The 12,737-nt window shown below is 49.2% G+C and overlaps 1 protein-coding gene across 3 annotated transcripts in view; it reads left to right on the plus strand.

Annotated features, from left to right (window-relative positions):
• The window catches only part of LOC116948936 (multiple PDZ domain protein-like), a 169,847-nt gene extending 161,260 nt beyond the window's left edge, over positions 1-8,587 (plus strand). For all 3 annotated transcript variants that reach the window (XM_032966232.2, XM_032966236.2, XM_032966235.2), the window contains 3 exons: positions 354-466; positions 3,339-3,462; positions 4,467-8,587. In XM_032966232.2, the coding sequence (XP_032822123.2) occupies positions 354-466; positions 3,339-3,462; positions 4,467-4,613 (384 nt within the window). In that variant the 3' untranslated portion in view covers positions 4,614-8,587. The remainder of the gene's footprint in view (positions 1-353; positions 467-3,338; positions 3,463-4,466) is intronic.
• The last annotated feature ends 4,150 nt before the right edge of the window (positions 8,588-12,737 follow it).

The following is a 12,737-nucleotide window of genomic DNA, read 5'->3' on the forward strand; positions in this document are numbered from 1 at the left end:
TGAGCACGGACGTGTGTGCGTGTGTGTGCGTGGAAATGCGCGTAGGCCCCTTCTCCTCAGTGCACTTTACTACAACCACCTCTCCACCAGTACAAAGACAAACATCCCCTGCTTAGTTGTACAAGAATGTCAGCGCAAGTGCTTTTCACAAGCGTCTATTCAGGCCCGGTGGAACACACAACACACACAATGCACACAACACACTCAACACACACACACACACACGCGCAGAAACGAATGCGCACCCAGCCGTTCTCTTTAACCCCCGCGGGGGTCCTGCACCTTCCGTGGCCGCTGCTGCACCTTCCGTGGCCGCTGCTGCTACCGCTGACTGCTGCTGACTGCCGCTGCAGGTGGTGGCCGGAACGGACCTCAGCCGGTTTTTCAACCGCAGCGACGGCGCTCAGTCGAGTGGCGGCAGCTCCTCCAGCCAATCGGGCGCCGGCATCGCCGCCGCGGACCTTGGGTGAGTCCCCCCCCCCCACCCCCCCCCCGCGGCGCTTCATCCACGTCGGGGGGGTCGGCAACTAAAAGAACAAGAAGTGCACGTAGTAAACACGCGACGGTGGTCCTTAATAAATAACGTCACGAAGCGGTCGTCAGTGAAGCCGCACGCTGACCCCCCCCCCCCCGGCTCGTGGTGAACTCGACTCCCTTCGTTAACTGGACTTCTGTGGCGAACCCAGATGTCCATGGTCAGGGGTCAGCCGCATTGAGCTCTGGCGGCGCAGGTTGCCGACCGCTGGTCCAGACCCCAAGGCCGGCGACGCCACCACCACCACCACCACCTACACCTCGTTGCCAACACATTCTTAACTAAAAACTCAACCATGTTTTCTTTATTTTACCAGGTATGGCCCAATGAGCTACACAGCTCTTATTCAGAATCGACCTGGCCATGAACGTTAGCTCAACGAAGTGGCCTATCGTGTGGAAATGTATCGCAGCCAAATGCTCTAAAACGCTTGTTTTTTTTAAATGCGAATAGAAAACCGGAGGACCCGGACAAAAAGCGACACATCCACGGGGAGAAAGACACGCAAACTCCAAATGTACAGCAGGCATCAGGGTCGGGATCGGACCCACGACCTCCTGTATACCAGGCGAGGCAGTGAACATCTCCTAGCCACCGTGGCATCCAGCTGCTGCAGAGTCGACACACACAGAGTGACCCCCACGATCTGGCCTGACAGTGCCCCGCGTTCTGATCCTTAAGTGTTCCCCTCGCCCTTGGTAGCCGGACTAAGATACTCCATTGTCTGTCTTGGCAGTCAAGTCCACGGGCCAGGGCACAAATTGCTATCACCTAAGGTCGTGAACCATTCGTATTTCTCATTGATTTACATGGCCAAGAAGAGTTTACGCTCCAACACGCCGGTGTGCTGAACTAGTAACTAATTGGCACGTTCTGTTTACGTGACAAACCTTACTTATTGGCTGTGTCAGGTGGTGGCGGGTTTAACGACACATTTATATTCACGCAATCTAACCCAAAAAAAAACCTTATTTATGAATATTGAATGATTTGATAATTCCTCTGATTTCAAATGGTTATCAAATCATTCATTGTTTTTGGCTACATAGAGAAACTGGAACGGCCAAAGAGATGCGACCCCAGGTGGTACCGACGAGCGAGATATCTGGTGGTTAGTACACGGGCTCTAAATCGCCCCCCTCATCCTGTTTATACACGCCCCACCCTGCGCAGCCGATTTGCCTCGTCATATCTACAACAGTCGCCCTGCCGCACGTTCCGTTCCCCACATCTGCATTGCTTCACCTCTCTTGCCGGCAAATTCCCAGCATCCCACCTCGGACGCTTCCGCTCGAAATGCCAGCTACTTCTATTCTGGCTGCTCGCTTTGTGGCCCAGCTCTCTCCCACTTAGTTCCCATTTCCCGAATCAGAGCCACCCCCTAGGGGTGCATGGTGAATCGGGGGCGAATGCCCCGGGCTCCGCTGGCATTTGCCCCCGGGGCCCCTTACCCCCCCTCCCCCTATGGACAGCCCGGCCCCTAATGTCCTTGAGCAATGCTGAATAGTAGCATGTCAAACAGTCGAATATCCGCCCTGTGACCATGTGTGTACGTATGTGGAACTTGTTTCGCACCGTACGTAGCCAACCGTGCTAATCGGGGGTTTGGGGGGAAGGACATCAAACTAAACACAAGAAGCAGTTCTCACCAAATTAACCGCCCGCATCCAATGCAGTATCTGTGTACTGATGTTCACATATCCCACATGTTCACATATTCGCTAATTTCTCAGTCCACAGCGAGTTGGCTTCATGATGTTTTACTATTCTAGCCCTAATCCGTACCATAGCAATTTGTCCTAACTTTGAGCCATAGCTCCTAACCGTGATCCCTGTTCCATTCCTATTGAGACATGGACTATATCCCTGAGCCCTTTGATAACTGCTATCTTTGCGCCCTAGCCTAACTCTTAATCCAGTGACTAGCTATCAGTGCAAATTTACAATCTATAATCCTGACCTATTATCCCAAACCCTTGAACTCATTCACAGCTCTGAGCCCCATTACTAATCCGAATTGATTATTTTCATGGCTCTAGCCTTAGTCTGTTAACTCAATTCACAACTTTTTAACCCTAATCTTAAAAAATACAGTTAAATGCCACACTAACGCATGTTGATTGCAACCGGAGGAGGGCAATTGTTTTTAGAGTGTTTGGCTGATATCAATTTCCACGTGATAAGCCACATCATTGAGCTTCTGAAACAGAGCTACATAGCTCAGTGGGCTTTACTTGGTAAAGTAAAAATAGTAGTAAAAAGTGTTTTATTGAAAAAAGATCGTTGAAAGAGTAGGGCAAAGTAACATGCTGATGGTTACTTCCTAAACCGATGCTGCAGCTGGAGGACGTTGCTTGGGAAGGCCAATCAGCTGATGGACTCGCACCCTTTTGTATTTGTTTGATGACGTAAAACAGAGCGTTGTCTGTTCATGCATTTCTTAAAAATTCAATTCAATTGGGAATGCGGGGAGCAGGAGACCATGGCCGCACATCGTCTCCGGCAGAGAAGTGCGTCAGGGTGTGCCGGGTGGATTGCTTGTTGCCCTCATTTGCTGGAGGAGGAAGCTGTCACATGACTCTGTGGCAACGTGGGCTGACGTTCACTCACGCGATACATCGACATACTTACACGTGATTTATTATTTTTCTCGTGCATCTTGGTGCGAAAGTCACGCGTAAAAAGCATTCCCTAAATAAATTGGGGCCTACTTCGTTTCACCCATCCTCACTCGATTGTCTGCCATTCCGAGCTGAACCCAACGACCGACTTGACAACTCACGACGGTGATGTCCGCTCGTAGGCCGCAGCAGCACAAGACGATAGTGCTGGAACGCGGGCCCGACGGGCTGGGCTTCAGCATCGTCGGCGGTCGGGGAAGCCCCCACGGCGACCTCCCCATCTACGTCAAAACCGTCTTCAACAAGGCAAGCGCCAGCGACACAACCACCGCGGCTCTCAAAAGTCACACGGGGCCCAACGCCTCCCGCCAGCTACGCACCAGGCGCGTGGCACTGAAGGGAAAAATGCAGGGTGTCCATGAAGTCCCTATCTATTTTATTGAACTGATGGTAAATAGATGTATGGATAAGAGAGTTTATGGACACCCTGTATATAATAGGCGACTTCTCCGGGCAATGCCCCCACCCCCCCACTCCTCCTTTGTAACATTTAGGCGTAACCTTTGTAAACTTTGCGAAAAGGAATTTGACGCGGTGGAAATGTACGCGGTCGTCCACGCACTCGCGAATCACGGCCACGCTTGTTCTATGACATAACAGGAAACCTAACAGGTTTGATTTACAGCGCCTGTGCTACAAAGAAGGGCCATTGCCTAAATCATCGCCCATAACATCGCCCATTGCATTCCCTTTTAACCCTTTCCCATTCCAATGACGTACGTCATCACTTTTTATTGCGATTCAATTCCGATGGCTGGTGCCGAACATACGTGTAAGTCATCGGAACGGGACCGTAAGAAAAATGACAATAAAATTACTTTTTCAGTACCTAGGCTCCCACAAGGCTGTGCCGGAGGACACGTGGCACAGTTTGGCACCAGCTATCGTCGAGTGTGGTTGTGTCGCTACAGTTCTCTGCGTTAAGTGTATTGTCTTTAAAAAAACGGCACTACACCTCGAAATAAAAATAACGCTGAGCCGCTTGCGCGTTCCGAGATTCAGCGGTTAACGGGACACCCACCATGAAACTTGCAGTTGTCTTGGAACAGGAAAGGGTGATACCTGCAGGTTGAGTAACGAATGTTTTGAATTTCATATGTGTGTTGTGTACATGCGCACTGCTGCCAGTGGGGAGCGGTTGCCCAGTGGTTCGTGAGCTGCTCTACGAACCGGGCGACCCAAATTCAACTTACGCTCACGTAACAACACCGGTGACGGTAATTGTGTTTTTCCGTCCCCGCGTTGGGCAGGGTGCCGCCGGTCACGACGGGAGGCTCCGGCGAGGGGACCAGATCGTGTCGGTGAACGGGGAGTCGCTGGAGGGGGTGACCCACGAGGAGGCGGTGGCGGCGCTCAAGAGGGCAAGGGGCCCCGTTACGCTCACGTTGCTGTCCTAGGTGGCGGCGATGACGACGACGTTGATGACGATGCTTGCAACGGCTGACGGCTCTCCCCTCCCAATCGCAGCCGCCGGGCGCCACCGCCGGCGCCACCGCCGCGACCACGAAAGAGACGGCGCAACCGCCAATCGGCGCAACCGCCAAATTCCTTCGGCTGCAAGCGACAAAAGTTTCCAAAGAGGCGACGCCGCCGCCGCCGCCGCCGCAGCAGCAGCTTCGCCGACCGGCCCGTTTCCGACACCGCCGAGTCGCGACCACAGCCGCGCCGAGTCAGCAGCAGCTCGGAGAGTCCGCCGCCGCCGCCGTCCCTGCGTTGTCGGTGACGGTGACGTCGTGCATCGCCGTCGTTTGGCCTGTCGGCTAAGCCGGTGTAACACTTAACCCTCGAGCGCCACGCTCGACCAGCGCGCGGTGACCACCGGGGATTCGCCTCGGCTGCAGCGAGCGCCACGGTGCGCCGAGGTGCACGGCGACGCCATCGACCGTCCCTCGCCCCCTCCCCCCCCCCCCCCTTCCGCGTCCCCCAAACCCCCGCTTACGTTTACGCAGCGCGTGAGCCTTGTGTGGTTGGCCATTGTGAACGGCAGTAGCGTCGACCGGCTAGTAGGACTGTTTATGCCAGTGTTCTCCACTAATTTTCAGGGGGGTAGGGCGGCGTGGGGGGGGGGGCACTTTCGCCAATAAGACATGATCAAGGTCCGAGGGCCGTCACACGTTTGAAACCATTGGGGTTTGACAGCAGCACGATGATGATGATGATGGGGGGGGTGTTTTCAGTCTTGTTGGGGGGGGGGGGCGCACGTCAGGTGGCCGCACTCAAGGCCACCAGTGGCCCCCGCGGGGTTTGCAATGAAGAACACTGGTTTATGCCAACAGACGAAATCAAAACCATTTTGCAAACGATTAAATTGATACAAAAACGTGCTATATATTATACGAAAATATCAAAATATATATAAACTTATTCGGAGTTTAAACAGCGATGTTGAACTCGGTGGAGCCAACTTTTCATGGTTAGGCCTTTTTGCTACTGAGCGTTCGCCAGTCGTTTGCGGAATTTCTTAAGCCGCCTTTGCAAGCACATGGCAGCGGGGAAGGTCATGACGTTTAATTTCCTGTCATTTTTAAAAATGTAATCTGTAAAAAAAAAGGAGTCATCCCAATTACTGCAACCTCGCTGACGGAGCTCAGCAAATCTGCTCGTAAGGGTTTCAGCATAACAGCAGACGTGTGGCGATTATCTGAACTGGTCCTGGGTCTCTTCTAGGTCGACTCAGCGTCAAATAATTACGTGGTGCGATATGTAAACATCGCCACTGGGCAAATGAAGGCGGCCGGGTGTGTTGCTGGTCATCCACCCCCTCGTGTGCTGTGCTGACCTTCATAGGTGCTTGCTAGCAGCACTTGCCCCAAATGTGAAAGGCTCCACGGGGGATCTTTACTTTTGGGAGACATCCTGTGATGGGGCAAGCATGCACAGGAGGTGAAATGTAAGAGTGAATATATGACGTCTGGCTCCCTTCACGATAGAGGTCAACTTTAGGTTATAATCCCCGTCCATCATCTCCAAACCATGCCTACATCCGGGATTAGTTTCAGCTGAATTTGTATTGAGATAGGGACCCAGAAACAGTATCTGTGCCTGGCACACCATATCCAGTTTATTTCCCGCTGTTGCTACTGGTTACATGTCTACTCCGCTCTACCAGCAACGTGGAAAATTATTTATTGAGAAATTAAGCCCTGGCTACATCTTTACATCAACAACAACTTGAATGTACGTTGCTACTAAATGCAATCGTATGTTTCAAATACACTTACAAAATAAAAACTATATACTCGGGTAGATGGTGGTGTCGAGAGGGGGGAGGGGTGTGAGTACCGGGAACCGTGGCCGGAGAGAGACGGAGCAACACCTGGGACCAAGCAAGGTGGGCCGAGCATCAATAACACCGACAATAACAACAATAACAACGAGCCCCAGGGGCAACCAGGGTAGCGCCAGCAAGCCCCCAGGGCAGCGCCAGCAAGCCCCCAGGGCAGTGCCAGCGAGCCCCCAGGGCAGCGCCAGCAAGCCCCCAGGGCAGCACCAGCAAGCCCCCAGGGCAGCGCCAGCAAGCCCCCCAGGGCAGCGCCAGCAAGCCCCCCAGGGCATCGTCGGAGCACTCAGAACAACGCACACTTGTCCCAACGTAAGCGCGAACATACCCTGACGCTCGGTTGGTTTGAATAAATGTGCACACTTGTCAAAGTGCGATCTGAGCCCATGCGCGATCTGAGCCCATGTGCAATATGAGCCCATGCGCGCTTATGCGTCGTGTGCTGTGTGCCGTTACTGTGACATTGCTCCTTGTCCAGCCAAACCAAGATTATCCACAACATTTCCTTAGGGAAATCGTAAGTTTTGATTGCTACGCCTCCAAAGAAATTTGAGGGGCATTGTCAAAAGCATGGTCTACTGTAAAACGGAACATCGCCAGGTCCTTTCAGCTGTCTCGGGAGCATTGGTCACATTTTTCAAGTTAAAGCAAGTATTTGGGGTGGGGGGGGAATCGCGCGAACGCGCATGGATTACGTGACGCTTCCCACCACGCGTTCGTCCTCGGAAGTCTTCAGCACGAGTTGTCACGAAGGGCATCATCCTCTCTGCTCCGGGTTTTGTCTCCAGGTTTTTTTTTGGGGGGGGGGGAACCCTCCAATGAAATTTGCCCAGGTGTTTCAATTGGGCCGACAAGTCCCGCATGGTAACGCACAACTGTTATATTTCGGGTTCATTCGCATTGGTTAATTTTTGCAAGGGTCACTGATGACGGATGAACGTCATTTCGTTAAATCTCGAAATTTTTTGTCGGAAAGAATTGAAACATGACAATGCAACGGACGGTCCAAGGTCTGTTTTTTCCTGCCTACCCAGTAAATCTGCCTGGTGAGAACTGCTGCTGGTGATGATATTGATGCTTTTGAAGATGTTGTTCATGTTTATACAGGAACACGATTTCACCCCTGGGATTGTATAAATTATGTTGTGACTTTTTAATATTATTGCACTGGGGAATGGATGGATTCCAGGACTACTTTTAGATGTATTATTTAAGTTGCTGTTCCTAAATGTGAATGTAAAATAAAATTCTATTTCACCGTCTGCCTGAATGCATAAACAGCTGATGGATAATCTCGGATTATATGGTGTTTATTGAAGGGTTTTCTTGTGTAACTTTTGTATCATTCCCATACTGTTTAAAAAAAAACCTATCAGTCTCGTACAACGAAAAGGATTTGCAAGGCGTCATACGAATAATAATAATAATAATAGTGGAAATATACCACTATAATGAAGATCTTAATCAACAACAGCACAAAGGCACTTTGAAGGTCGTGTTAATTCCTTTGGCCATTTTTCCACTTTGACGATACCATGGTTATACACCTTTTAAGGAATATTGATTTCCTCAAACTGCATGTTTTTGTTGTTCCCGTGTCCTCTTCACTTGGCCACATAACACCCCAGTTTGCCAGTGGGTCTCGACGGACAATGTGGTTTACATTTTGAACTCTTGTCATCTGAGCAAGTTCACCAGGCGGAGTGTTGGCAGCGACACGTGTTCACATTTTCACTCGGACGCCTTGAGCAAAACTACTGCTGACAAACCACTCATCATTGCATTCGTTGATTTGAAAGGTTTTATTCATTTTTTTTTTTCTAAAGTAATTTTCGTTAGTTTGATTTTCATAGATGTGGCGGGGATTTTTTTTTGTGTAGTGGCACTGTAATATATTGTTTAAAATGGGCTGGTGTATAATGTAATTATTTGAATGTAATGTATGGGTTGGCAGGAAAAGGTTTTGCGATAGGACGGGCGGTGTGTATAGTGGTGAAGATGTAAATTTCCACGTTCATTCATTGAAGACAATTTGTGTTGTCTCGCATGATCTCAACATTTCTCTTTAATTAAAAAATAATAAAACTTGAATGTGGTTTATATATTTTTTTTATTAAACTGCGCGGTTTTGCTTAAACACCTCATAAATCTCTACCGTTCCTCCCGGATGCACGACCACACACACGTGATGGGGCTTTCGCGACCAATATTATTCTTGAAGGTTTTTTTAGAGGTTAGATCTCGTAAATATAAATGTTGTGTCATTAACCCACCACCACCCGACAGTCAATTCTTAATATTTGTCACGTAAAACAAAAACGCCCGAAGCTGATTGGAATGTCCGGCGAACCGTCGCAACTGCTGGAATTGTAAAGGTTGTGGGCTCCCTCTCCATACACACTGGTGTGCTGAACTAGTAACCAATTATCACGTTTTGTTTACGTGACAAATCTTTACAAATTGGCTGTCGGGTGAGTTGGTGATGGGTGAACGACTCGTATATTTACGCGATCTAACCTAAAAAAAAAACGGCCCACACACAATATGCGAGTTGGTGGGATTGCCCGAGTAAGCGATTCTGGGTCGTTAGTGGTTTGATTGCCGATTCCGGATCCTTAACTCGCCCCCCCCGCCCCCAATTCATAGATAAGAGGAGCTCTACAATTAGATCGCAGTTATACAAATACTGACCGCTGACTTTGGTCCAATGCAGTGCATTTTAAGGGACCCACCTCAAGTGCTGCAATTTATAGCATTCGTCGATTTGATTTGGCGTGGGAAGTATAACCGAAGCTTACTCGATGTCCCCCCGTGCCAGATTAGTAACGGCCAATCTAGAACAGGTTACATTATATTGTTGTGCCAATAATACGAATGATTTCACTGTGGATATGAAAATCATGGAATGGTTAAGAAACAAGTATTTACCCTTTTTGGCATAAATTCAGAAGGCTTTAAGATGTTCAAACACCAAATAGACACTTTTTAGAAGGTATCAAGTATGCAATAACCACATTCTTGTGGTATCAGTATTGTGATGTATGGGGCCGTCCATAAATTACGTCACGCGATTTTGGACGATTTTTTGACCCCCCCCCCGTCACAAAAAGTCAGACTCCCCCTCAAATATGACGTCACAAAGCTCTGCCCCCCCCCCCCAAAATAAAAGATGCTTCAAATCGCTTTAAACTATTGTCATTGTAGTGCGTATTTAAATCGCCACTGCCCTGATGTTGTAGGAGAAAACATTAATTAAAAAGTCTATTTAATTAAGTAGAACGTGTTGTCTATATTTATTTAAAGTTGCGCATTTTGATTTGACGTCACATTTCTCAACCCCCCCTCCCTCGTCATACATCGTCACAAATGTCTGACCCCCCCCCCCCCAGGTGCGTGACGTCATTTATGGACGGCCCCTAATGTATGAACTTATTTCACACTCCACGTAGCCAACTGTGATAATCGGAGGTTCGGGGAAAGGATAAACTCAAGACCGAACACATTTCTAATTAAACGAGTTTTAAATCTAGATGATTAAAGGGTGCATCCGCTGCAGTGGCTTCCTGATGTAGGAAAAGTGCATCTAAAAACGCGCGATGATCGTGGCAAAAGGGTCCCATAGAAATATATAACTTCTTAACCTGAGCTATTCATGCTTTGGGTGCGTCGTCCGTGTGCTGTTTGTCTTTTGGCGATCTTTGGTCTGCAAGCACCGCTGAAGCCATTAAAAAGAGGCCGTCTCTGGTGCAGCCCAATGAGGTTTCAAGGATAGTGCGCACATCAAAACATACTCACATCGTATACGTCGTGTATGCGTTTAGTGCGAAGCGAATTAGTTGGTGATACTGCTGCTGCTGCTGCGTTGGCAGTGGTGCAAAGGCACAAATAATAATAACAAAATAATAAACTCAACGTTCGTTCACGCCACCTTAAAATGCAAAATATATATTTGATGTTCCAAGCAGTGACCCTCCTTACGAGTTTTTGTGCGGTTCTGATACAACTGGGTCATCGCCCGAAACGTCCAAATGTAACGAAGAAGGGCCATTGCCCGAAAACGTAGCCTATTATGTTATTTATTTTAAGATTTTAAGGTCACACTTATTGACGAATGCGTTTAGTTTGATGGTTGAGGGTGTTCGTGTTGTAATTCTGCCACCTAGTGGCTAGCTTTGGGAACTGCACGGCCCCCAGATTTTTGTTCACAAGTGTTTTTTTTGGGAGTTCGATCGCGAAAATAGAAATGTGGTGTCCGTTGAACCCGCCGCCGCCACCACCCCGACACAGCAAATTAGTTTTGTCACGTAAACAAAAAGGCTCCAATTAGTGACTACTTCAGCACACGGGTGTACTTAAAAAAACAAACCCACAACGTTTACAATTCGAGTGCGACGTTTTGTTGCGACCATAATCCCCTTGTTGCCTCCGTTAAATCTCTCCAGGGGATGACGTGAAGCCCCTCTTCGTATGGCTGATGTTGCAGTGGAGAAACGCCCGCTATTTTAGATCGCAATGGTTGAGCCAGATAATTGCAATCGGGGGCAGCGGAGTGGTTGGCATCGCTTCGGCTGCTGCTGCGATTTATGTCCGTGTATGCTGAACTTTCTCCGCACCGTACGTGGACAATCGTGAGAATCGGGTGTGCGGGAGAAGAACAAGATAACCACAAACAAAAATCTGTTGTAAATTAATGTTTTCCATCGAGATAAAAAATGTGCATAGCTCCAGTAAGCTTCACGAATATCGGAAGAACGTTCCAGACGTCCACAGGAGGCGCATCTGAAAGCGCGCGATGCAGTGACCGTCTTTGTTCGATGGCAAGTCACAAGTCGCCGTGAGCAAGAGCGGACTTGGCGTGGTTTATGCTCCTTGCCAAGATCAGCGAGGCATTGTGGTTCATGCCCCCTCCGTGTTTGAGAATCGGACATTGGGTCGTTCATGCGGTTCCACGGTTCTGTTCCGCGTCACCGCAGTCGCACGCCGACCCGAGATTGTTAAATATCGAAGCCGGGGTGGGGTTATGAGCTTGTGGGGTCTTTGCACGAGGCGACATAAGCATTGCCTCTCTTGCGAGGAGGGCGGGGGGGTTACATCCAGAAACAAGATTCGGTGGAACGAGAGGTCGAGGGCAGTGGATGTGACGAGAGGAAAGGCGCAGAATAGAAGATCGTGGATAAGATCTGGGCAACTGACCCCATGCGGTAGTGGAACTTTTGGCATCGAAGTCCATGGATCTCTGTATACGGCTGCATGTACATAGATCTATGGGGTCGTGTGTGTAAGCCGTATGGCGCAGTCGCTAACGGTATGTGTGGGGAGCTGTAGTGCAGCGGTTAGCGCGCCGCACTACAAACCCACCGACCCCAGTTCGATTCCCGCTCATGGCCACCACCACTGGCGATTATTTGAACCGGTCCAGGGCCTCCCTTAGGTCGACTCAGCCTCAAATGAGTACCTGTTGACGGTGTGTAAACATCGTCACTGGGTAGACGAAGGCGGCCGGGCGTGTTTCTGGCCACCCACTTCCTCGTGATAACTTGTATGTAAACAGTCACACGCTGCATCTGAAATATACAGCACGCGCAAAATCTAAAAGACGCAATTGCGCAAGGCTGTGGTGCTCGAAAGGCAGGCGAAAGAGGCGAGCCTTTAATAAACTCGTGGCCTTGGAGAAAGAGGTGTCGATTAAAGTGTCTATTAAAAGTCCGCTTCGATGGAACGATGGTGCTGCTGCAGTGAATGTGCAGCAGTGGGCTGAGGTGCTGGATTACAGACACGCATAGCCACCACCCGGCAGGATATAGTTATATATCGAATTGAGTTAAATATCAAGTATTGGGTTTTTTCTGTCCTACTATATTGATTTTCCAAACACCTTTCTTACTGACAAGCAACTCGGTACATTGAAAATGCAATGGTTACGTTGTATAGGTAGTTTTGTCTACGCTGTAGTATAAAATACTCGTGTGACTGGAGTCTGCACTGCATTCTCCAGATTATAAGACCCTATAGTAATTCGGACACGCCCAAAGTTGTGTCCGGCACCAAACTCCACAATCTGGTCACACACACCTAGCAGATTAAGACACACAAACACACCCCAACCCTTGCTTCATTATGCAAGGGTGGAAAATGTTTTTATGATCTGGAGACGATAACAATTACAGCACGAGTTCAAGAAAATAATAACCTCATGGGCTGTTCTGCCGTACCTTCTCAGAATCCAGTCCATTCAAAGACA

This window comes from Petromyzon marinus, chromosome 35, assembly GCF_048934315.1.
Source record: "Petromyzon marinus isolate PM22_M1 ecotype Great Lakes invasive population chromosome 35, UKy_Petmar_22M1.pri1.0, whole genome shotgun sequence".
Lineage (NCBI taxonomy): Eukaryota > Metazoa > Chordata > Hyperoartia > Petromyzontiformes > Petromyzontidae > Petromyzon > Petromyzon marinus.